The sequence below is a fragment of the Canis lupus genome, chromosome 2 (assembly GCF_011100685.1).
Source record: "Canis lupus familiaris isolate Mischka breed German Shepherd chromosome 2, alternate assembly UU_Cfam_GSD_1.0, whole genome shotgun sequence".
Taxonomy (NCBI): Eukaryota; Metazoa; Chordata; class Mammalia; order Carnivora; family Canidae; genus Canis; species Canis lupus.
Window position 1 is genome coordinate 65,969,407 of NC_049223.1, and position 26,412 is coordinate 65,995,818.

The window sequence follows — 26,412 nt, forward strand, 5'->3', positions numbered from 1 at the left end:
TTGAGAATAGTTATAGTTAGTGAATACTAGACTGTGATAGGTTAAAGATGTAATAGGCACATTGAGAAACTGAGCAGAGGGGAAGGGAGGAGAGATGTTGTGATACATTAGCCAGTGAGGAAGCCTGATACTGTTCCAGGAGATTTGAAAGAATATCTAGAGCAATAGTATTTTTGTTTCTAAATGTAAACTTTTTTGTTGAAGTATAGCATAAATAGATAACAGAAAAATGCTCAAATTAAAGGTATAGCTTGATGGATTTTCACAAAGAGAACACACTATTGTGACCAGCTACCATTGTCCCAATTACTTTTACTTTTTAAATAAATCTTCAGGAACTCTAAGATGAATAATACTGAGAAAATAGGCTATTTTGGTTCAATTTATTCTCTAAGCTTGAGCCACAGTGACCAGAATGGTACTGACAAAGACCTTTCATTGGATTTGAGGTTGCCTAGATGTGTTGAACTTATTCATGATTTTTGTTTGTTTTAAGATATTATTTATTTATTTGAGAGGGAGAGAAAGAGCACAAGCAGGGGGAGGGGCAGAGAGAGAGGGAGACAAGCAGACTCCCCACTGAGCCTGGGGCCAGACTGTGGGCTGCAGCCCTGGACCCTGAGACCAAGATCTGTGCTGAAGTCAGATTCCGACTCTAAACTGACTGAGCCACCCAGGTGCCCCTGTTTGTTTTTAATGGCAGGGGGCATGGGGGACACATGGGAGGAACTAGAAAGAGAAGGTTGAAGGAAAACCTTTGGACAAATTTATATTTTTAAAGTAGATAGCGCCCATGAGAAATATTTTCTTAAAAAATTACAATTTAGGGGTGCCAAGGTGGCTCAGTTGGTTAAGCGTCTGTCTTGGGCTTGGGTTATGATTTCAGGGTCCTGGGATTGAGCCCCTCCCCATCTTGCTCCCTGCTCGATGGGGAATCTGCTTCTCCCTTTCCCTCTGCCCCTCCTCTCCCCCCACTTGTGGGCTCTCTCACTCTGCTCTCTCTCAAATGAATGGATAAAATCTTAAAAAAAAAATTAGAATTTAATGCCAGTCTTGAATTTTATAGGAAGTATTATGCTGTCCTTGTTATTTATTATTGTTATTTTTACAGGCTTAGCTAGTGATGGTTGATACAGTGAAATTTAGTGTGTACTAGCTTCAAAACTGCCTTGGATAGGTTACTTTAGTAATTGATTTAAATAAATGGAGTAATCTAATTGTTCAAAACTCTTGCTATTTTATTTCCTCCTTTGTGTTTTACATTTTGCTCTTTTTTTTTTTTTTTTAAGATTTTTTATTTATTCATAGAGACACAGAGAGAATGAGAGGCAGAGACACAGGCAGAGGTAGAAGCCGGCTCCATGCAGAGAGCCCGACGCGGGACTCGATCCAGGGTCTCCAGGATCACGCCCTGGGCTGCAGGCGGCACTAAACCGCTGCACCACCGGGGCTGCCCACATTTTGCTCTTTTGAGTTTGGTTAAAGTTCAGGCTTTGTGTGTGTGTGTGTGTGTGTGTGTGTGTGTGTGTGTGTGTGTGTCAAGGACCCTGGTTAGCTTTGTTAGGGACTACTTCAGATGTTTTGTTAATACAGATAGTTGTGAATTGATTTCTGCAGACTGTGTTCTTTTGATTTTGTTTGGAGAGGTGATCGACAAATTTTGTCATATAATTAGTTTTTAAAATGCTAAGTATAAACTAAAATATGTATATGAAATATATAGATTTTTTATATGAATAGATGGTTTCCATTTTTCCCCCTATTAATATCCATATATTTGAGGCATTTAAGAAAATAAAACTAAGAAAAAAAAAAAAAGCACCAAGGCAGGTAGACAAAATCAGCTCTTGATTTCTTAGTATTTGAATTTTTCTATGAAGTCACCAGCAATTCATCAGCAGGAAAGTGTGGGAACACAAAATATGCACTGAAACTTAATCCTTTATACTACCAAAATAATATGTTTTATGGAGCATTTGAGGAATATGTAGAGAAATGTAATCCTTATCTTTCCCATGATCCTTCATAATTTTTAGACATTATGGCATAGTTTCTAGTCTGTCTGTGTATGTGCTATATTTTTTAAAAGTCAACCATGGATATTTTAATTTCTTTGACATAAATCCTTATAGATATTTTCCTATTAAGTGATTACCCCTTGTCAATAACTACATGTTTGAACTGTGTAATTCTAAGTGATGACGTTTGTGTTTATAGTGTACATCCTGCAGTTTTTGATATGTTGTGTGCTGGTAGTTCAGTGGTCCCATCTCTGATCTCTGTGGTTTCTGTTCTAAACTTGACTTATTTCTCCTCTTTTCTAATCCCTTGCCTTTAAGTCTTTAAGCCACATTTTGTAGTTCGTGTGCCCTTCCAGTTTCTTCTTATATGCATGCATACATACAGACAACAGCCGTATCATATTTACTTAACTATATTTTTCTTTTAACATAAATTGGATTATGAGATTATGTGGCTTTTTTTAAACCCACTCATTTAAACAGATTGATTTTTTTATTAGTAGATATGACTCTGTCGTATTTAAAAAAAAAAAAAAAGCAGGCAGCATAGCGATCTGTCGCATGGACCATATTTTTTGTCACTATCTTAAGATAGAACTTGAATTTTTCAGTTTATTTTTGCTGTTATAAACAGGATTGCTGTAGGCATCCAGATACATACACCTTTGCCAACGTGTAAATTAGAAGAGGGACTTGGAAGAAATTGCTGGGTCAAAGAGTATACATACTCCTAAATTTTGAAACAAACTGCCAATCTTATTAGAAGCTTCTTCCACAGTGGACATTTCCAACAGTGTAGGAAAGTCTGTTTCCCCACAGCTTTGCCCATACTTGGAATCAAATCTTTGAAAACAAATCTCAGTCCTTTTGTAAGCAATACATGCAATTTGTGACGTTTCTTTGTACCAAGGTTTGAACTTCTTTTTCCTTTTTCCTGAAGTTTTACATGCACATATAATTCAAAATAAAATATTCCATTAGGTTTGTTTTTTTTAACGAAAAGCTCTCTGCCTCCTACCTCTCTAGGTGTCCTTTGCTAGAGGCGACTATTTTTATTGAGCTGATTATTTTTGTATTTACTGTCTTTGTCTCTAACATGCTTCTATTGTTAAATCCAGATTTCAGTTTTTGGCCTTATCTTTTGAATCCCTTTTGTGGATTTAACTTGGCTTTCTGTTACCATCACATGTACAAACTTTCCCATTTATACTCTCTTAATTGAGTGACATTGATGATTTTGTATTTGCATTATTATGATTATAAAAGTTATTCACAATTTGAGCCATATAGTAAGATGTTACTTTTTTCCCTGTACTGTTTAATAGGAGTTTGTATAATTTTTCTTGCTAATGCTTGTCTTTTTTTGTTTGCTTTGTTTTCTCTGTGCTTACTGCTAATAACTGCCCCCATATTCCTTACCACTTATCTACATGTTCATGTTGCTTGACACCTTACATTGCTTTCTTCCACTAGTGTAAAATTGTCATGGTCAGTATTCCCTTACTTTTCTTCTGAGTTACATCTTCCTTAATTGTAGCCCATGTTGTCCCTTTTTTCTTGCTTCATTCCCTTAAATTTGAAGGGCTTGTCCTCCAGGAGCTTCCTGAGAACTTATATGGGAAGTAATGTTTTGAAACTTTGCATCATTATTTTGCCCTCACTATTAGGATAATTCGGTTGCACATAGAATTCTAGAATAGTAATCATTCTCTTTGAGGATTTTAAAAAGCATTGCTCTGTTGCATCCAGCTTTGGATATTATTGCTCAAAAGTCCAAAGTTGCTTTGCTTTCTAATTTATTTGTTCACCCAACACTGTGTGTGTGCTAGGCATTTTTAAGTATTTGGGATAAATCACTGAACCAGACAAAAATTCCTACAGGTTGAGGAGGCGAGGCACTGCTACAACAACAAACATAATAATTGTGTAGCCTGATAGAAGGTAATAGATTCTGTGAAAAAAAAAAAAAAAAAAAAAAAAAGAGCAGAAGTAGGGGAGGGGCAGGGAGGGAAGAGAAAGAAGGTGGTAGAATGGGTAAGGATTAGGAGCATGTAGTGGAGGGGTCAGAGGGCAGAGTGCTGGTCACTTTTTTAAATAAAGGGGACAGGTTAGGCATCGTTGAGAAGGTAGCATACAAACATTAGAAGGAGGTGAGAGAATTAGTTATGTGTACATCCAGGAGAAAAGTATGTTAAAGCAGAGGCCAACGGAATGTCTTAGTCTTAGGGTACCAGGAAGCTAGTGCAGTGAGTGAGGGGGAAAGAAGTGGGAGATGAAGTCAAAGAGTAATCACCATATTCTGTAGGGCCTTACAGGCTGTTTAAGATTGTATGTGGGTTGCCAAGGGAGAATATTGAGCAGAGGAGTGACATGACCTTATATAAATTTTAACTGGATTTTTCTGATTGCTGTGCTCAAAACATACTGGGGTGGGGGTGGGAGACAAGGATGGAAGCAAGGAGGGGGCTGCTGTGTAGAAGATATTATAATGATGTAGGTGAGAGATAATGGTGCTTGGACTGTATTACATGGTAATGGTAGAGGTGGTGATGAGTGGCTGGATTCTGGATATATTTTTAAAGGGGATACAATAAGATTTCCTGGGTGGTTTTAGATATGTGATGTGAAAAAAAAGAAGGATGACTTCAAGGCTTTTGAACTGAGTAACTGGAAAGATGGAGTTGCCATCAAAAGAGGGGAAGGAAAAAAAAAAAAAGAGAGGGGAAGGTGGTGAGTGGAGTAGTCTCAGAGAAAATGAGTAGTTCAGGTTTGTTCAACAGGCCCCTCTACCCATACTCTACCCCTGCCCCCAGGGATATCTAGGAAGTTGGATGTACAAATCTTGTGTTTAAGAGCAATCTGGATGGTTTTGTTTTGTTTTTTAAATCTGGGCTGGAGATGTTGGTGGAATTTAAATACTACAAGACTGAATCAGATCAACAAAGTGAAGAAAAGTGGACATGGACAACTCCCAATGTCAAGAGTTTGAGGGAGAAGAGCAGGAATCAATAAAGGCAGCTGAGGAGGAGCTGGTGAGCTAGGAAAACTATGTGTGCGGGGATAGTGAACAGAATTTATCAGACAGGAGCCAGTGATCAGCTCTGTTAAATTTGGTGACAGTTCAAAACTTGCACATTAAATACAAAACTGCGAGACCAGTGTGAAATTTGAATTATACTAATTTACTAAATCATTGGATACTGCCTGCTAAATTGAAGTCTTGAAACAACATGGGTTATGGAATTGACTGTTGTGCTGTTCTTTGAGTAAAACATACCAGAATTGCCCTGTCTGGTGTGGTCACCACGTGTTGCATTTTCTTAGCAGTGTATAAATGCTTCAGTGAAAACCATGATGCTATTTGGGCTTTGCTTTACACCAGTGCATCATTTGCATTTGAGATGGACTTCTGCTTTTGTCTTTAGTCCTTCATAATTACAGTACTGTAGTACTGACTAGGAGCCAGCATGACCATAAATGAGAAGGGGAGCATTAAATTATTTGGCTACTAGATGGAGTCTGATGATTCAGAATGTGCTACTACTGCTTTTTAAGATTATTGAACATAGGAAAATAAAACACATTCAGTTTTTGTAGGAAAATGTGGACCCTACTTCCCCTGAGAATAGAATCTTAGTTTAAGGAAAATTTTTGTCTTGTTTTTTAAATATGAGGAAAATTTGAGTGTAAGTTGATTCATGTGTTATATCCTTATTTGAAATAGCTGAAATGATTTGGTTAGAGTTTCAAATATAATGCTTATGAAGACACAAATTATAACTATTTCAATGAACTATTATTTAATTTGAAAGGCTTCATGAATTTTTTAATATGGCATTTCTTTCCCATAAATTTGACGGTTTTTATCATCTTTTACTAGTAAAGAGCGAACTGTCATTATAAATGTATTAAGACTATAATATGACTTTTTACCTGATTTAATTTCTTCTGTCTACCAAGCAATATATACTTTCTTCTGATAGCTTAGTATCACTAACTCTTCATAGGTTACTACCAGTTTTGATCTGCTTTAAAATTTTTGGAAATACATAAATAAATAAATAAACAAACAAACAAATAAATAAAAAAGATTTTTGGCCAGAGTGTGTATGTAAGTGTGTTTGCCTACCATATTTATCTGATGGAATATGGAGTTGAATAGGTTGTATGTTACAGTATAGAACTGGGTTACATAGCTAATGAATGCTAAGACAGAGCAAAAGAGGAAACATCTACTGGACTGTGTGACAGTTTTACATCCTGAGAGAATATAAAACATAATCATGGTAGTAAACAGTTATATTCTTACTTGGACACAAATAACTCAGTGAATATTGGACACTTCTATCTAGACACTATGAGATTTGATTAAATTACAGTAATGATTGTGTTGTAATCATGACAAAGTTTCCATATGTTCAAGTGAGTTACCAAAAATTCTGTTATTTCGTGATGTATGGTGTGAAATAAAAAGGTAGAGAAAGCCTGTTTGACACTCTCTTCAGCTTCTTTTTTACTCCTGTTTCTCTGCTCTTACCTTGCTGCTTGATACTTTGATTTAATGTCTGATGGTTTATGACAAACGCAGACTATCAGATTCTACCACTTTGATGACAAAAAAATTAAAAAAGCAACTACTTCCAGAGATTTAATCTAAAGGATTTAGGGAAATTTTCTTTTTCTTTCTTTCTTTCTCGCCAATTTTTGTATATATTGAAAAGAAACTTTGGATACTAAGTTAAATATCCATGCCAGTAGGAGATTATACTGTTTTTGAGGGTTATTTGAAAGAAACAAGATTGGGGACAAAACAGTTTGGAATCAGACTTATTCTTAATTTTTCTGATCTTCAGTTTCCTCATCTGCAATATGGAGCTACTGCCTACTTTTTGAAGCTTAAATAAATAGTGATATGAAGCTGCTGACACAGTTCCTTCCAGGTTGATAGGTGCCCAGCTTATGCAGCTTTGTTCACAGCAAACTCTGTAAACTCTATCAGATTTCAAGCAGAGTCCCAAATTAAGGTTATGAAAATGAACACAGGTTGAACCAGCAGTTCTCAGTAAAATCCTGTATAATCCAGGTCTTTTTTTATTTAGTGATCAGTTGTAGGTTCCTAGTATGACTCTGTAAACATCACCAAGTGATTGTGTTATTAATATATCAAATATTTCCATGTATTTGATCTGAGTTAATTCCAAAAAATCTATTGTTGGTTTTGATGTTTCACAAATGAGGAATTTTTAAAAGGATTTTATTTATTTACTTGAGAGAGAGAGAGCGAGAGTGAGCGGGTGCAGGCATGGGTGCGTGTGCACTAGCAGAAGGAGGAGCAGAGGGAGAGGGACAAGCAGATTTCACCCTGAGCGTGGAGCCCTATGTGGGGTGTAATCTCATGACTCAGATCATGACCTGAGCTGAAATCAAGAGTCTGATCAATGTTTAACCGACCGAGCCACCCAGGCACCCTACACAAATGAGAAATTTGAAACCCAGGGTATTTTAGTTTTGCCCAGTATCAAAGTGTAGTAACAGTTGAAGTAGGAATTCAGATTTGAGCTTTTCAATCAGATTGATTGAAATCAACCAATTCATTGTTCTTTTCACTAAAAAGGCACATTCTCCAGGTATGAATTTCAGTAGTGCATTACTAAAAATTGAAATTACTGTCTAGGAATCAATGAATTATGGAACTCTTATGCTACAAACAGAAACATTTTGAAAACTTAGAGAATTGTTATGGAATTACATCTATTTTTTTTAGATTATATCTATGATGATTAAATGATTTATTTCACTACATAGTGTTTTTAAGTAGATTGTATTTTTTAGAGCAGTTTTGGGTTCAGTAGCAAAATGGAACAGAAGGTAAAGAGATTTTCCATACTCACCCTGCCCCCAGTCCTACATAGCTCCTGCACTGTCAGTAGTTCTCTACCAGAGTAATACATTTGTTACAGTTGCTGTACCTGCACTGACACATCATTCTCACCCAAAGCCCATGGTTTACATCATGGTTCAGTCTTGGTGTTCTGTGTTGGGAGTTGTGACAAATGCATAATGAACGACATGTATCCACCATTATTAGAGTGTACAGAAGAACAGTTGCATTGTCCTGCAAGTCCTCTGTGCTCCACCTATTCCTTCCTCCCTTCGCCAAACATTTGGCAAGCACTGATGCTCTTACCGTCTTCATAGTTCTGTCTGTTCCAGAATGTCATATAATTGGAATCCTACAGCAGGTAGCCTCTTCAGATTGGCTTCTTTCACTTGGTAATATGCATTGAAGATTCTTCTGTGTCTTTTCATGACTTGATCGCCCAGTTCTTTTTAGCACTGGATAATAATCACCGTCTGGTTGTGCCAGTTTATTTATCCACTCACCTGCCAGAGGACAGCATCTTGGTTGCTTCCAAATTTTGGCTTCCAAATTATGAATGAAGCTGCTAAAAACGCCCGTGTGTAGGTTTTTGTGTGGACGTGTTTTCAGCTCCTTTGAGTAAATACCGAGCAGCATGATTACCAGATCTTAGGGGTAAGAGTATGTATGGTTTTGTAAGAAACTGTCACAACTGCCTTTTATAGTGACTATATCATTTTGCGTTCCCACCAGTAGTGGAATGAGAGTTCCTGTTGCTCCGCATGCCCACCAGCATTTGGTGGTGTCAGGGTTCTGGATTCTGGCCATTCTAAAAAGATGTGTAGTGGTATTTTCTTGTTGTTTCAGTTTGCATTTCCCTGGTGACAGATGATGTGGACACCTTTTCACATGCTCATTTGCCATCTGTATTTCTTTGGCTAGGTTAAGGCTTAAGTTGGGTCGTTGTTAGTTTTATTGTTGAGTTTCAAGAGTTCTTTGTATATTTTGGATAACAGTCCTTTATCAGATGAGTCTTTTGCAGATAATTTCTCCTGGTCTGTAGTTTTTCTTCTCATTCTCATGACGGTGTTCTTTGCAGAGCAGATGTTTTTAATTCTAATCAAGTCCAACTTACCATTTGTTTTTTTCCTGGTTCAGGTGTTTGGTGGTGTTCTTGAAAAATCCTCACTGAATCCAAGGTCATCTAGATTTTCTCCCATTATCTTCTGGGAGTTTACATGTAGGTCAGTGATTCATTTTGAGCTATTTTTTGTGAAGGGTGTGAGGTCTATGTCTAGATTAAGTTTTTTTGTATGTGGATATTGAGTTGCTCCAGCATCATTTGTTGAAAAGGCTATCTTTTCTCCATTGCCTTTGGTTCCTTTGTCAAAGATCGCAGATCACAGTTAATTGAAAGTGAATTTTAAGTTTTAGTTGCGAATTCTCTTTAAGGTTTATATCAACAATAAATACATTCTACTTGCAGGGGCATCAGGGATAAGTGAGTTCTGGATGTATACATAGGCTCTTTCTTCTTGGAATCCTTCGTGCTATTTTACTTGATTTAGTCACTTCTTCCAATACTTGAGTACCTGTTCTGGGTTGGGTACTGTCCTAGGTGCTGGAGACACAAGCGTGAGCAAAACAAAGTAGTCATGAAGTTTCTTTGTGTAGAAGTTCTGAACCAAAAGTTAATGGTTCAGGGATCCTGGGAGTTCTCAAGACCCTTTGAAGGTCAAAACTGTTTTTCACAGTAATGAGACATGAGAGTACAGTGGAGTTTCCCAGAGGCTAAATGGCATATGGCATCTTAACAGATTCAATGCAGAAATAGATAATGAATGTCCAATTGCATTTTATTGCATCAGACATTAAAAATGTGTAAAAATGCGAAACACATTTTTCTACCTCTCATGGAAAATAGCTATTTTTCATAAACATTTAACATGTAGTTCGTGTTTTACACGTAAGATAAATGTAATGGTAATTTAAAAAATAAATACTTAAAAATTTTTTTCGATTGAATTTCTAATATAGTAAATATCAGTACATATGAACCACATAGACAAAAGCTCTTTTGGGGTCCTCAATAATTTTTTAAAACTACAAAGCAGTTAAAGACTAAGTTTTTTTATTTTTTTCAATGGCTAGATACGTTTGAAGGGCTTAGAAGTCCTAGGATCAGCTTTTCAATTCAAAGGCAGTAGTAGGCAATATGTAAATGAAAAGGGCGTATCTATGTTCTGGTAAAACTACTTCCAGAAACTGGCAGCTGGCCTGCAATTGTAGTTTGCCAACCGCTGGTATAAAGTTTTCCTGATACCAAAGAAGTTTGAGAACTGCAATTATGAGTAAAAACTTGGTGTTGTAGTTGGGAGAGAATAGAGGAGAAAATAGACAATAAGTAGTCAGAATTTCAAATGGTAACAGATAGTGTGGAGATAATTAGTAGTGTCATCTGGTCTTTAGATAAAGTGATCAGGAAAGGTACCTTAAAGAGCTGACTTTAGTTTACTGGTTACTTGTTCAGGACTTAACTAGGTATCATCTCTCTTCTTTTTTGATCACCTCTGGTTATATTAGGGATCCTTCTTATGTTGGGAGGGAAAGCAAAAAATAGTTTAATTAAATTTTTATTTTTATTTTGAATGTTACCAGACTTAAATTCAGAAAAGATTAATTTTTCAAGTTTAATTATAAAATATCCAAGCATGCTTGCTTTAAAAGGATTGAGGAAGGGGCCCCTGGGTGGCTCAGTCAGTTAAGTGTCCAACTCTTGATCCCAGCTCAGGTCTTGATCTCAGGGTCATGAGTTCAAGCCCCAAGCTGGGGGCTTTAAATAGATAGAGGAAATTATACAGCCTAGATTAGAACATTCACCTAATTTACATGACATTTAGCAAGATATTTGTATCATTTTTCTTTTCTGAAAATGAGAGGTGGTTAAGATTTCTTCCAAGTTTAAAATTTCTTTTAAATGTTTGTTTGCTTTGCCTAGGTTGCCACTTGACCCCCTCTGCCCATCCCTTTTAAGTCTGCCCTGATCAGATAAGCTCCGACTTCCATTATTTCCTAGTTCTATGATCTGAAACACTTATTTTATAAATTTATTTTCTTATCTGTAAAGTAGGGGATAGATGCCTAACTTGGAAGCTCATTGAAATGGTGAAATGAAATCACAGTGTATATAAAGCTTCGAGGATCATACCTGGTACATATTAGGAGCTTAATAAATGTTTGGAGCATCTTTTTTTTTTTTTTTTTTTAAAGATTTATTTATTTATTTACTCATGAGAGACACAGAGAGAGAGAGAGAGAGAGAGAGAGAGGCAGAGACACAGGCAGAGGGAGAAGCAGGCTCCATGCAGGGAGCCCGACCTGGGCCTAGATCCCGGGTCTCCTGGATCACACCTTCAGCTGAAGGCGGCGCTAAACTGCTGACCCACCAGGGCTGCCCTTTTTTTTTTTTTTTTTTTTTCTTTTTTAAGATGTTATTTATTCATGAGAGACAGAGGCAGAGACATAGGCAGAGGGAGAAGCAGGCTCCCAGTGGGGAGCCTGGTGCAGGACTTGATCCTGGACCCTGGGATCACGACCTGAACCAAAGACAGATAGATGCTCAACCCCTGAGCCACCCTGGTGACTCAGGGCAGCTGTTTTAATGAAAATGGAGGAAGGTCTCTACTTTGCCTTATTATTTAGCTTGCTGACCCTGCAACCCTTTGAGACTATAGCAGCAAGAACAAAATGAATAACAAACAGGCAAGCTCCAGTGAGAGATAGAAAAATTAAACATAAGGAACATCTGGGTGGCTCAGTGGTTGAGCGCCTGCCTTCAGCTCAGGGTGTCATCCCGGTCCTGGGATCAAGTCCCACATCGGGATACCTGCATGGAGCCTGCTTCTCCCTCTGCCTGTGTCTCTGCCTCTTCTATGTGTGTCTCTCATGAATAAATAAATAAAACCTTTAAAAAAAATTAAACATGAAAACGCATGTAGGGTTAAGGATGTACAAGGGCAGTATAATCCAAACTTATCTAGCCATCCCAACTTCAGGGAAAGGACAGGGAAACAGCCATTCCTGCCACCAAAATCTCTGTTCCCTTGTTGGAGCTTGAGGATATCTACATAATTAAAAAAACGTTTTACTATAGCCATACATAAGGTAACTTTAGAACTTGATGAGTTCTTTTGGAATGCAGTGCAAAACAAAAATTCGAATTAGGGAAAAAATATGTGATTGGGAGATAGATGGAGCAGAGTCAGTATCAGAATTATGTGCAGAAAAGAAATGAGTAGATGGGAAGGATCGAAGAATATTTAGAAGAGAAGCCCACAAAGGTGAAATATTTGAGCCTTTGGATTGAAAAGAGTCACCTAGTGTTTTGTTTGGCAGGTGCTAATGGCATATTACTTAGATGTTTAGGTGAACATTTCCCTTTTCCTTTTCCTTTTCCTTTTCCTTTCCTTTTCCTTTCCTTTCTTTTCTTTCTTTTTTCTTTTCTTTCTTTTTTTTTTAGATTTAATTTTTAGGTAATCTCTACACCAAGGTAGGGCCTGACTGAAAACCTTGAGATCCAAGAGTCGCATGCTCCACCAACTGCCAGCCAGATGTCTTGGTGAAAATTTCTCTCAGAGACAGAGTCCTGCGAGCAAGGGGGAAAATGTTACCTGCAAAGGAATAAGAATGAAAATGGCATTAGATTTTTCATCTATATTATTATATGTCAGAAGATTGTGAGCAGAATTTATATAGTTCTCAGAATTTATATAGTTCTATGTGACTAGAATTGTAAACTTGTCCAGTTTCTCTAAAGAGCTTCAGACTGCCAAGATGGAGACCCTTATATGTCCTTTCTGAAAACGTTGTTGAGGTATGGTGGCTGTGCCAAAAAATGAATCATAATTAAGGATTCTAGAGGGGAAAATGGGTATTTGTCTTTCTTTTTTTTAAGTTTTTATTGTAATTCCCATATAGTTACCACATAGTGTTATTTAGTTTCAGGTGTATAATATAGTGATTCAGCAGCTCCATATATCACCCAGTGCTCATCATGACAGGTGCACTCCTTAATCCCCAAGGATGGGTATTTGTGATATAATTGTGAGAAATGGAATTAAATGGTTGCAGTTAGGTTTTAAGTTTAAATGATTGTTTCACCATATTTTGAAGTTTATAATATAATCTTTATCTTGATGGGTGAGAAAGAGAAAGTTTTACTTTTAGCATCTTAAAAATGGGCTTGTCTTGTTTTCAGAGATGTTAGTACTTTTATTTTTTAAAGATTTTATTTATTTATTTATGAGAGAAACAGAGAGAGAGGCAGAGACACAGAGGGAGAAGCAGGCTCCTCTCAGGGAGCCTGATGCAGGGAACTTGATGTGGGACTCAAACGCTAGACTGAGATCACGCCCTGAGCCAAAGGCAGATGCTCAACTGCTGAGCCACCCAGGCTCAGTCCCCTGGGAGATGTTAGTACTTTTATTCTTGATGTTAATAAATTGTAGATTCAATGTGAAATAAAAATATAATGTAATAGTAAAATAGAATTGGGATATAGAACCATGCTGTCCAACAGAATTTTCTGTGGTGACGACATGGTCGTACTGTTTTGCATTCCCACCAGCAAAGTATGAGAGTTCCAGGCTCTGCGTGCTTGGTATTGCCTGTTAAGTTTGGCCATTCGGGCTAGTGTTAGAATTCTGATCCAGAAGTTTGGAGAGAACATCTTAATGTTAATGGCAAATTATTTACCCTTTGGTTCAAGAAAGGCAGTTGAGATTTTTTTGGGACCTAAGGTAGTGACTTACACGTACATATTTGACTGTATCCTCAATGTCCTATAACAAGAGCCAGCTAATTCATAAAAAATACTTTGCCTTAGCTTGGTGCTGATACCATCTTCTCTTTGTCCTCCCCTACTCCCTACCAAAAGAGGATGACTATGCAGAGACTTCTCTGAGAAAATGGAAACTCTCAGACTGAAACTTTCTTAACCTCCAACTTCCTGAACTAGACATCTTCTGTCTTCTCTGTTCTTACCATGGGGAGAAAGTATCTCTTCTACAAAGTCTAGTCACTCTTGTCTTGAGTTTTGAGTTCCCTATCATCAAGAACTTTATCACATTGCTCCATTTCTTGGGATTACTACCCTCTTTTCTAGATTCTATCAGCATTCACTATATTTCTGGTCTTTCCCATTAAAAAAAAAGAAAAAGAAAAAAAGGAACCAAGTGGAAAACTTCTCTGGGCCTTTCAGAGCCACTCTCTAACTTGCCTCTTCTCTCCACAGCCATATATTTTTTAAGTTAACACGGCATCCTATTCAGTTTCCTTTGGTCTGTTTATATATGAGCCATATCTCTCAAGGTTGCTTTTGCAGAAGTCATCAGTAACTTCCATATCACCAATCCAAGAACACCTGATAGGCATGATCATACTTGACCTCTAAGCAGATTCCACATTTTTGACTGTGCCATTATTTTTACTACTTCTTACCATATATTTTTTTTGTTATTTATATAACTATTTGCACCTTTTACAAGATCACCATTTCTAAATTATACTTATAATGATCCATTGCTTATTTTTAATCACATAAGAAAGATTCATGGTTGCTGTATATTCCATGAATTCTTGCATGTTCAGGCATGTCTGCTTGTTGCCTTTTGAGTTTTTTCTGATTACAGAAAGAGTACTAGTACCTTATAACTATATGATAATGGGATGCCTGGGTGGCTCACTGGTTGAACGTCTGCCTTTGACTCGGCATGATCCTGGGGTTCCGGATGGACTCCGGCATCGGGCTCACCTGAGGGAGCCTGCTTTTCCTTCTGCCTACATCTCTGCCTCTCTCTCTCTGTCTCTCATGAATAAATAAATAAAATCTTTTTTTTAAAGTGTATAATGAAGCACAATTTATTGTAATATTTGTGCATGTGTTTATAGATCTTAAGTCTGTACCTTCCTTGATCTCTGAGATACTGCCCTCTCCTGCTTTTCTCTCACCTTGGCTTTCCTTTTAGTTTTTTTTAGGCTTTTGCTACTCATGCGAGCCTTAACCAGCAATTGGCCACACTTAGAGTTAAAAATGTAGAATCTCAGGCCCAGTTTCAGGATAATTATGATTATTCTGAACAGAACTTGCATTTTAGTAAGGCCCCTCCAAACAGTGAAGTTTGAGAACTTGTGCAGTCTAGGGGCCACTGCTTCTCATTAATGAACTCTTCAGTCTTTCAATGTTGGGATTTCTCTTACTTTAGGCATGTTCCTCTTCCCTGTGATTTCAGATAGCATTGTGTTAATACCACCTCATCTGCACTCTCAACCCTTAGACATCAACTGTGCTTCTCTCCATAGACCTTTCACAGGCATCTAACTCCCACTTCGCATTTCATCTTTTACTATACTACAGTATCTAGCATAGTGCCTAGTGGCTTCTCATTCAGTATATGCTGTTTTTTACTGGGGTGGAAGTCTCAAAATAGAGTGATTTCTGCAATAAAAATGCAAATGTACTTTACATTACACATTTGAATTGGGATTTGCACTTTCCTCTCCATTTACTTGGCTATCACCTTTGTTCAAACTTCTGATTTTACAGCAACCTTTTACCAGATCATTGTCTTGGGCTTTCCCCTTTTTGGATTACCAGTCTTTCTAGATACATAAGTAACTCTTCTGCAGCAGCAGAGTTTTCAGAATTATCTTCGGAAAATAGAGCTGTTAGGAAAATATGTACAATTTAAATTCTCATTATTTTGCTACAATTTTGGAAATTAAAAATAGGTTAACTTTTTTTTAGCATTATTTTATAACAAAGTTTGCTTTTTTAACTCTTAGTATTTAAAGCTGTTGAGACTTGCATTAAATTTAATTTTGTCTATATTAAATCTTAAAATAGAAATGATTTTTTTATTTTTAGAAATGATTTTTTAACGTAAACATTTGCTGCATAATACACTTCACAGTGTCAAATGTAGAAAGAAAAAGGGGTTAAAGGAGGAAAGCCCTTAAATGTTTTGAAGAGTTTTATTTAATCCATTGATTCCTAATAAATTCATAATCTGAACCTGTACTTTATTTTACAGTGAATATTATATCATTTCTAGGAATAGTTTTTGGAGAGGTAAAAGAAGGCTGGTGATATTTGCATTCTACCTTTTTTACTAAATTAAAAATGCAAATTTCCCTTATTTTGACAGTTTTCACAACTCTCAGACTAATCTTGATAAAGCAGTTTATTTATTGTCCCTTTTGAAGAAAAAATTTGCTAAAAATCACACATTTGTATCATGCTCCAGCCTGTACCTCCTGTGTATATTATTTGTAACTTGCTTTACAATACACTGTGATTTTTCCATGTATGATTACATTTCTCCATTTTGAGCTTTTATTTTGTGAGTAACTGTGTTCACTTATTGTTGCTCCTGTAACATTTTCAGAGGTTCAGTGGTAGGTGTTAAGGATGCAGACATCTTTGAGGGGGGCATTATTTGCCTGCCATAGTAACATTTTATAAACTTCAAAAATATGATTGTTGTATATTAATTAGTAGGCATGAGATATGATTAAGCAGAGAAATTGTTCATCAGGCTTTATAAAAAGAAACCAAAGTTCTCGCATGAAATTGAGAATAAAAGTTTAAGTCTATCCACTTTTACTGTAAATATGTTCATGTGACAAAGCAATGGTTAAGTGCTCTGAAATAATTGAGAGCATTAAAGGTTGATTATAAAATATTTTGATGTAGATTACAATCTGCTTGAACATAATACCAAACTGGACTTGAGATGTAGGCTTTAGAAAGTATAGGTAATAGGGTGCTCTCACTAAATTTTGGATTTTTGTTAACTTTGTATTCTATGGGCATGTCTTAGTGAATCTAATTTTTGTGAAATTTTAAGCTCTATGTAAAACCAGTGTAAATATACTTACTACCTAGTTGAGAAATTTATTAGGGTTTATTGTGGTAAAAATTAGTTAAACGGCAGTTGATCTTTGGCAGGCATGTTTGATCACCTTTACAAACTAAAAGTATCTTTTGGAACACACACATTGTAGGTATCTAGTAGATGACCTCAAGCGAGACAAGAAACTCTTGGAGGTGTCAGGTAAATACATATTTTGGAGTATGTAGCATACCATCTATGATGTACATGAATTACCCATCTCCTTTAATCCAGACAAAAGCTGCGTGAGGCTGGAAATTTTGTCCCCATTTTATGGTTGAGCAGGTGGTGAAGACTAGGTTTGGATCCAGCTGTGTGTAGGAGACTCCAGAATGATGCCACTTTTATTGTCCTGACTCACTTGTTGAGAGGTTTGTCTGTAGGTTAATGGTTTTCAGAGACTCTGTAGGGCTCTGTAACCTCTTTCGGAAGTTTGGGAAAAGTGATCCCCCCTCCCCCCCATCATTCCTTCTCTTTGACTTGTTTTATACATTTAGGTTCAGTTTTAACTCTGGAAAGGCAGGGATGCCTAAAACATTTGAAGTCGTCTGCCCTATCAGCCTGAGACCGCTCTAGGGTGAATGTATTAGGAAATGAAAATGTAGGTAATAATAATTTATATTTGTCAGTGAGCAGACTTTATCTAACTTCATCCATATTTCTATTCCCAATGATGTTTCATGTAGCCTAATATTAACGTGAGGTTGAAATGACTGAATACAATAGGGTCTGGAAGTGATTGGAACTAAAATTTGATTTGGAAAATGGGTAATCTACAATTTACTGCACAGGGTTCATTCCCACCATGAGCTCCTGCTGTGCGTTTAAAGGCTGCCCTATAAGCATGATATAATGACAGGTTAAACCCCTGAGTGTACCACCTGACGCAGGGCAAATCTGAGGCCCAGGACTTTATTGGGGCCCGTGTAATGCTTCTTTAAAAACACAAGCTTCTCTGTTTAATGAGGCCATTTAAGATGGTTTTCCCAGACTGGGAAGAGAATATAATCTCAGTTTGGAGGTTGAAGGAGTTTAATAGAGTTACGGGTGTTTACTACTCTCACTGCAATCTATTCGAAGGAAGAGAAGGAGTTTCAAGTATGATGTCACCAGGGATAGAAGTGGAGGAGTGAGTTAGAATTGAGGAAATCGGGTCGTTGACGCCCAGTATATAGTGAACGAAGTGGGGAGAGTGCTTTTACTCTATGAGCACAGTTCACACATGGTTAACCAGGAGAAGAGCACTTTTCTGGCCACGTAATTCTCATATACTCTATGTAGGTCTTAGGTTGAAATCATACAGAATTGGCAGCATCTGTTTTCTACAGAAAGACATGTTTCGAACTAAATGTAAGCTTGTGGAAATGGGTGAGGTTGCAGTGTTGCCTGGGGTCGAGGGCAGGGTCTGGGTTGTGCGGGGCAGCGCCCCAGCGGCCCTGGGCTGGGGGGCGGGGCTTGCGGGCGTGACCACCGCGCCGGCCCCGCCCCGCCCCGCCCTGTCCGGCCCCGCAGGCCCCGCCGGCCCCGCCCCGCGCTCGCTGCGGCTGGGCTGGGCTGGGCTGGGCTGGGCGCTGCGAGCGGAGGCCGGCGGGCGCTGCGGGCTGGAGCAGGCTCCCCCAGCACCGCCAGGCCCAGCCCTGGGCCCCGCGTGGCTCTCCGGCGGGCCGGACCCTGCGGCAGCTCCGAGCTGGCTCCGGGGTGCGCCTGACCAGCCCCCGCGCACCCTGCAGCCCCATCCTTCACCCACGCTGGCGGGCTAGTGAATGTGGGGAAGACAAACTTCCAGGGCAGGCGGTTGAGGGCCCAGCGGAGGACAGCTCCGGTGATGGCGCCCATTTTTGGAAACGCAGGCGAATTGGAGCTCGCGGGGAGGTGTGGTGGACTCCTGAGGGGACGGGAGAGGCTTCGTTCCTCTGCTGCTGCGGCAGCCGGTGCTTCGGAGGAGTGAATGGGGGATCCTAGAGCAGGGCGCTTACCTTCGCTGCTTGAAGACTTGAACTCCGACGTGCTTAGGAGCAGAACGTGTCCATCCAGCAGGGCCTCTGTTACAAATCGTGTTTGCTCCTGGGGGAAGGGCTATGAGCCGCCTGACTTCTCATGACCGGGAAGTCTCCCTTACCTTTTCCGTACTCCTGGAGGGGCGTCTTGCTCACATGTCTGCCAGCAGCTGGGACAAGGAAGAGAAAAGGTATTGACACCAAGAGACTGGGATGCTTAAAGTATGAACCGGGAAAAGTTGTGAGCTGGGGGAATCGGGATCAGGGAGTGGCTGCAATGTAATTGAGCTCTAGTTTGCATTGCTGTTTCTTTTGATCTACTGTACTTTTCTCTGTTTAAACCAAGCTTCAGGTTACGTCATCACTCCTGCAGGGTTGTCTGAAGACACTTGAGTCCGTGGTTCCTACTGCAGGGCTGCTCTGTGGTTGGGGTTCTTTTTGTTTGAAGATGGAGCTGGGTTCCACCTTTGGTGCTTTGGGAGGTTTTAGCACCTTCTGTCCTGTAATACCTCCATTCGCAAGAAATACCGGCCTCATTTCACTTGTTTTCACTCTTTAGAGATTTAAACTGTTTTTTTGTTTTTTGTTTTTTGTTTTTTTTACAATGTTTGCAAAAGTAATAAAGATAATATTGGAATGTAAGCCTGAATGATTGATGATTATGTATAGTTATTTGCTCGGTCTGGAAATGAAACGATAGTATTTTTCTTGCTTATATTTTCCTAGTTCTATTATTTTGAATACAAGCCGAGTTTACTGTTCCTTGATGTGATTAGCTTGTTTGGTTTAGTAATTTGAAAAGGCATCAGTGGTTTAGACTGTTTTGTGTGCAGGGAGCCACTTTCCAATTCTAACATTGCTCACATAAGTGAGCAGTATAAAATGGACCACGAGACAGGCATACAGCATATACGTGGGGCATTTTGGCAAGGCTGAGCCCGTTGTTTCCAAGTGGTAGAAAATGCATGGATCATCGTACTCACAAAGAATCAAACACCTGGGTTGTACAGTGTTTCAGGTGATGAGAATTGATTCCCGTTGTCCCTTAAGTCCATGTGACAAGCCACCTTATGGTGGAATTCTGTACTTTTGTAGACTCTTGAATTGTAGAATATTAACTTTAGTTGACAGTGGACTATTTTTTTTGTCACCTTCAACCCTCACTTGGTGTCTATCCTTGAGTAATCTAGAAGTCCAGTTGCTTTTATATAGTCACATGGGTAACCAGCGTTGTTTTCTTAAAGTCAGGTTCTTTGCAGCAATAATGATTACATTGAGGAAGCATTAAATTTGAGGCATTCAGTTTTAGTTTTGTTAGAAATATGGTTTGTATAGTTGTTGGGAATACAGTCTTGGGACATCAGTAGACTGATCTTTTGTTATCCCTGAGACAAATATGGCCTGTCATATCCTAACAAAGTAGATTCCTGGGAAAGGTATTTATTTGCTTTATCTTTCATTTAGCCTGACAAACTAGTTACATTGTTGTCGTTTCTTCCAGATGACATTTATCTCAAATAATATTTATTCCTGTGCTGATGAATGCTTCAGCAACACTAGTGAACCCTAGGATACAAGGAATTCTTAACCTGTTTACTGTCCCCAATGTTGCATGTGTCTCTGGTGTTTTAATCTTTATTCTTTAATTACTTCTTTTCTTCCCCTTTTCAAATTATATGTAATTTTATTGTGCAATGGAAATAGAGTAGAAAGATGTACTTTCTCTGAGTACCTAAAAACTTTTGAGATTACCCTCCATTTCTCTTCTCTTTCTCCCACCTTTATTATGGGGCCTACTGATCAGTAGGAAGTAAGATTAATTAACACGTAGCTGGTGTTCAGATTCTAGGGGAAGACTTAATAGATGAAGGTGCATGATGGGATGGCAGCAGATCCTTCCCCTGACGACCCCTCCATCCCTAAATCTACAACTGAAGCAGATAACTGTTTGCCATTAGGCGGAGTTAATCAGAGCTGATGTCCTGGGTGATCCTTTGGATTACTTGTGACTGACTCCCTGTCACTGTTTCGAGCTGCCTTAGAATGGAAAAGAAATGGACTGAGCAGGGCAATTGAACACCGAGGGAGAGGGGAAAGTTCAGTGAAAACAGCTTTGGTTGAACTTAAGCTACTTAACACAGGGTTTCTTAGTTGTTTACAGTCTGGTTTCTGTTTCAGCATTTATTCCATATTGTATAATTCATCCAAAGGGATTTTTTAATATTTTTTTAAGAAAGGGAATTCTACATGTGTTTTGGGACATTTTGATAAAAGAGATTTTATCTGGTCCACAACTCCTATAATACTCAAAATGCATAATTCGTGTAATTTGTGTTTTTTTTTTTTTTTAAATCCTTTACTCTTTTTGCTCACAGTATGTTTTTCATAAAACTTAAGTATTTCTGGCATGTAAACATTATTTATAAAACAAGTGAGAGTTTTAATTATTTCTCCTGCCTCTTTTTATTTTTATTTATGTTTTCGTTACAGAAATGAGCCGCCAGACTGCAACAGCATTACCTACTGGAACCTCAAAGTGTACCCCGTCTCAGAGGGTGCCCGCCCTGACTGGCACAACCGCATCCAACAATGACTTGGCGAGTCTTTTTGAGTGTCCGGTCTGCTTTGACTATGTGTTACCACCCATTCTTCAGTGTCAGAGTGGCCATCTTGTTTGTAGCAACTGTCGCCCAAAGCTCACATGTTGTCCAACCTGCCGGGGCCCTTTGGGATCCATTCGCAACTTGGCTATGGAGAAAGTGGCCAATTCCGTACTTTTCCCTTGTAAATATGCCTCTTCTGGATGTGAAATAACTTTGCCACACACAGAAAAAGCAGACCACGAAGAGCTCTGTGAGTTTAGGCCTTATTCATGTCCGTGCCCTGGTGCTTCCTGTAAATGGCAAGGCTCTTTGGATGCTGTCATGCCCCATCTGATGCATCAGCATAAGTCCATTACGACCCTACAGGGAGAGGATATAGTTTTCCTTGCAACAGACATTAACCTTCCTGGTGCTGTTGACTGGGTGATGATGCAGTCCTGTTTTGGCTTTCACTTCATGTTAGTATTGGAGAAACAGGAAAAGTATGATGGTCACCAGCAGTTCTTTGCAATTGTACAGCTGATAGGAACACGCAAGCAAGCTGAAAATTTTGCTTATCGACTTGAGCTAAATGGTCATAGGCGGCGATTGACTTGGGAAGCGACTCCGCGCTCTATTCATGAGGGAATTGCCACGGCCATTATGAATAGTGACTGCCTAGTCTTTGACACCAGCATTGCACAGCTTTTTGCAGAAAATGGCAATTTAGGCATCAATGTAACTATTTCCATGTGTTGAAATGGCAATCAAACATTTTCTGGCCAGTGTTTAAAACCATTGCATTCAATTTCACAGAGAATAAGGCAGCCGTCTGCCTGTCAACCTGAAACTTTTGGTAGGTGGAAGCTAGACACATGAAGGTAAATAAAAGGAAAGGCTGTTAAATACAGGAAACAGTTGCATGTAGTAACACTAATATATTTAAAAATAAGTCAACAGTAAACCACTGAAAAATATATATATATACACCCAAAATGGGCATCTTTTGTATTAAGAAAGGAAGCATTGTAAAATAATTCTGAATTTGTGTTGTAGATTGAGTGTACTGTTGAAAAATACTGGGTTTTTGTTTTGTGTGTGTGCCTGCGAGTTGGTGTGCGTGCGCGTGTGTGTGTATGTGTGTGTGGGTTTTTTGTTTTTTTGTTTTTTTTTTCTTTTAACCGACAAGCCATGTTGAGTGGTCTTGGACCACTGCTTTTCCCCTTTGTGAGTCAATACATAGTGCTGCTGTGTGTGTATATTTTTTTGTGTGTATTTGCTAATTTTTATTAATTCTAGTTTTTCATTAAATAAATTGGACTTTCTTTTCTGTAATTCAAGTTTTTCCTCACTTTTTTTTTTGTACCTTTTTGAAGTTAGTGTCTTTTTGATATGCATAATTGTTTATGGTAAAGTTTATACATTATGTGTTCAATACGTATTTTCTTTTCCCCCATTAATCAGTTCATTAGAAATATTTTACATTCAAGTCTTTTGAGAAGATACAAGTTCCAGAAAGGAAAGGTAACAGCAGAAGAATTATCAGAAGCTATTTAAAGCAGCTGTAAGATGGTCTCTGTTTCTGTCTGTCTCTCTCTCTCTCTTTCTCCAGTTGAGTCATACCTTTAAACTTATTCTTTGAAAGATTAGGGAATACTGATTTTTTTTTTTTGATACTGAAAAAAAAAATCAGGCTTTTTTTTTTTCTTTCTTTGAAATATCTTGGACAAATCACATGTTTAAAATTTGTTCTTGTATTTATTGGTTTTGCAGAAGAAGGCATCGTCTTACACAGTATTTGTAATCAAAAGCAAATCATTTGTTTAAAAAAAGGCAGTTTGCAAAAAATGTTTTTGGTCTTTTATAATTCTCATTAAAAGAATATCTGGCAAATTAAAAACTTTTATGTGTCTGCTTTAGCCCTAAGTTTGATTAAAATCCAAAGTTATTTTCCTGTTCAATTCTGTACTTCATAATTGAAAACAGTATGCTGTATTTCGAGGTGTGATAGATTTATTCTAAGCAAATGAATGGGTATATGATCTCTATTTAAAGAGTTTTTTTCTTCCCTCTTGCTGACATTTTTATTCTCACAACTCTGTTAGAAGACTAAGTTAAAATGCTGATGACTTTTTTCTCCTTAAAGAAAACCCATTTAAAATGAGTTAGTGTTTCCTAGCGTACTAGTTATGAGCCTGGGCTCTACAGCAGCCTTCCAGGGCCCTCATGCCAGTCAGTCATGGCTCTAGCCCACTCACCAGCTTTGGGACCTGCTTCAGTTTCCTAATGTGTGAAGTGGGGTTAATTATGATAGCTACAAAAAAAAAAAAAATTATGATAGTTACCTCAGAGGGTTAGAAGGGATATACCAGTAAGTTACCCAGAAAAGTGCTTTGCACATAATAATAAGCACCCAACAAATGTTAGCTGCTGCTATTATGCTTTTAACTAGCACCATATCGAACAGCATCCTTAACTGTTGCTAATTACCCTGAGGCACCTCACAAGATTCTGAATGGCCAAAGATCATTTTATTTTGTGTGGCTTTTACGGGTACACTAAACTTAGTCAAAAAGAATTTGGACTGCCCCCTTATCCCACCAGCCATTCTGGATAACAGAATTTACTTCTGTTAACCACTTTCAGAATGAAGATTTGTGTGATCTCTTTTCCTACAGAAGCATTATTTTTTGAATTGGTTATCAAGTGTTTGTATAGCCATTTTTGTGGTGAAAGGGAATAGGTCGACCACAAATGTGTATCTTGGTCTATTCCCATTAGCATGTGTTTAGAAAAGCAGTTTCCCCCCTACATTTGATGTATTGAATACTTTTGTGGAGGTGTGTCATTTTATTTTTACAATATTTTAAAGTGTTTCTTGGATTACAGTAGTACTATATATGCTCAGTGTAGGGTTGGAAGTTAGAGCACACACAAGAGATCTCTAACTGTCCAGAGATGACTGGGAACATTTTTATTTTCCAGTCCTTTGTGTATTTACATGTGCCTACACACTTATTTTGAAATAATGTAATTTTGCAACCCTCTTACACATCACTTCAGTCCATGCATTTCACTTTAATAATCTTGGAAAGACACCATTTTGGGGAACCTTTGTAAGGACTGACTAGAATTTTAGCCAGTTTCCTGATGTTTACATAGTGCTTTGTCCTGTTTGCCCATGTAAATCTTTTCCAGGTATTTATAAAAAGGCTGTGAACATCCTTAAATGTTTTCTTATTATATTCGTGAGACTTCTCAGTTTCTGGAGAGGTTTCAGTGGACACTTAAGAGTAGCAGTGTGAAGGATTTTTTCCCTTTCATTGTAACCTCATGTTTTGCTAATTTATGCAAATAGTAATTTTGTGTGTTTGACATCCAGTAAGTTCATCTTTTGTTAACTACTTTAAGTCCTCTTCATATCTTGGTCTAGAGGGATGGTGAGATCTATACCCACATTTCTTGGTTCACTCAAGATATTAAATCATCCTTGTTACAGTCAATATTCTACTTTCTCCTATTAATGCCCTGCCTCGTTTTTTTGTGTTGTGGTGTTTTCTTTCAGGGAATTGTATAGGGGTAGGGTAGGTGTTACTCTCTAACTTGCTCTTTTGCATTTATCTTCTTTAACTTGAATTCATTCTATTGAATTGAATCATGGGCCACTTTAATATGTTGATTGTTGGGGAACAGGTTTCTGATTTACTCTGATTTTTATAACATTGCTTAATTTCTTTTAAGGCTCACATTTCTGCAAACTACAGGTATGGCAGTGGCTATATAGATATTTTGGTTCACCAAAAATCCTAATGCCCCTCGCTCCCCGAGCACTTGATTATAGAAAGTTTACCTCATTTTGGTGGTTCTAACTGGAAAATAGGAAGCCAGCCTACTCTCCCCTCAGCCCTTAATACCTCACAACATGGATGGCACCTACCTAGTGTAGGGAGCTCCTGGTGGTAGATACCACTAGCCACCGTGTCCAAAGATGGGAATCCAAATCCTCTGCATTTCAAACAGCCACTACCAGAGATGGCACTGGAAATGAAACCCATCTGCATTCCCACTCTTACAGAGAGAATTTGTGCAATGAGCAAAAAGCAAGTCTTGATCAATGTCAAGGAAGAAGCGGAAAGGAGGACATATTTGTGTTTTGCTCAGCAAATGCAATTTTTTTGCCTGCCTCTTATTTAAAAACAACAACCCAGTATGTTTAGTGGCCTTTAAATACCACTCCATAATCAGGAGACCTTATTTGTGGTCACAGATTTATAGACTGATGTTAAATATTTTATGGTCAATCACTTAAATGGCATTTTTCACTGTAATCAGAAGCACTAAATAAAAGACCTCAGCCCTGACACGGTTAATGTTAAGTTTCAAACAAAAGTGGGCAGAGTCCAGTAAAAACGTGTGTTTTAAGCAGACCATAATTTCTCAAGTTCCAAGACACTTAAAGCTTTATTTAGTTTTCATACTTTTGAAAGCTCATACATAAAAGGCATATGGAGTACTGGTTAAATACATCTCAAGGCCTCACTTCTAGCCCTACTTAATTAGAATTTGAGTTAATCAACATTTTCAATAAGACCCCAGCTGTGATACAAAGGGTGTTTGGGTAACACTTTAAAGAACAATGCTGGGAAAAGGTACTAGGGAAATGCAAATCAAAACCAAGAGCTGCTGCTTCACACCCCTGGGACGGGCTATTACCAAAAAGAAGCCGTGGCACGAGTGGAGAACTGGGGTCCTGGTGTATTGCTGGTGGGAATGGCAAGTGGAGCAGCAAACGCCGTGCAGGAGTCATCTGTGGCTCCTCACAAAGCTACGCATGGACTCATCCTAGGAGCAGCAACTCTACTTTTGGGTAGTAGTAGGGACAGGGATGGTCGCACACTCACGTTGACAGAATTCTTCACAACAGCCAAGAGGTGGAAAAACCCTGACATCCTGGGGCGAATGGAGGATATGGGGCCCGGGTTCAGAGACCCGAAATGCTGA

General features: G+C 38.3%; 1 protein-coding gene across 12 annotated transcripts in view; it reads left to right on the plus strand.

The window, feature by feature from the left end:
* Positions 1-23,311, plus strand: part of SIAH1 (siah E3 ubiquitin protein ligase 1) — a 78,409-nt gene extending 55,098 nt beyond the window's left edge. For 11 of the 12 annotated variants that reach the window (XM_038531114.1, XM_038531111.1, XM_038531110.1 and 8 more), the window contains one exon: positions 21,320-23,311. In XM_038531114.1, the coding sequence (XP_038387042.1) occupies positions 21,322-22,170 (849 nt within the window). In that variant the 5' untranslated portion in view covers positions 21,320-21,321 and the 3' untranslated portion in view covers positions 22,171-23,311. Of the gene's footprint in view, positions 1-18,432; positions 19,021-21,319 lie in introns of those variants that run through there. The other variant, XM_038531109.1, reaches the window with a different exon arrangement.
* Positions 23,312-26,412: the final 3,101 nt, after the last annotated feature.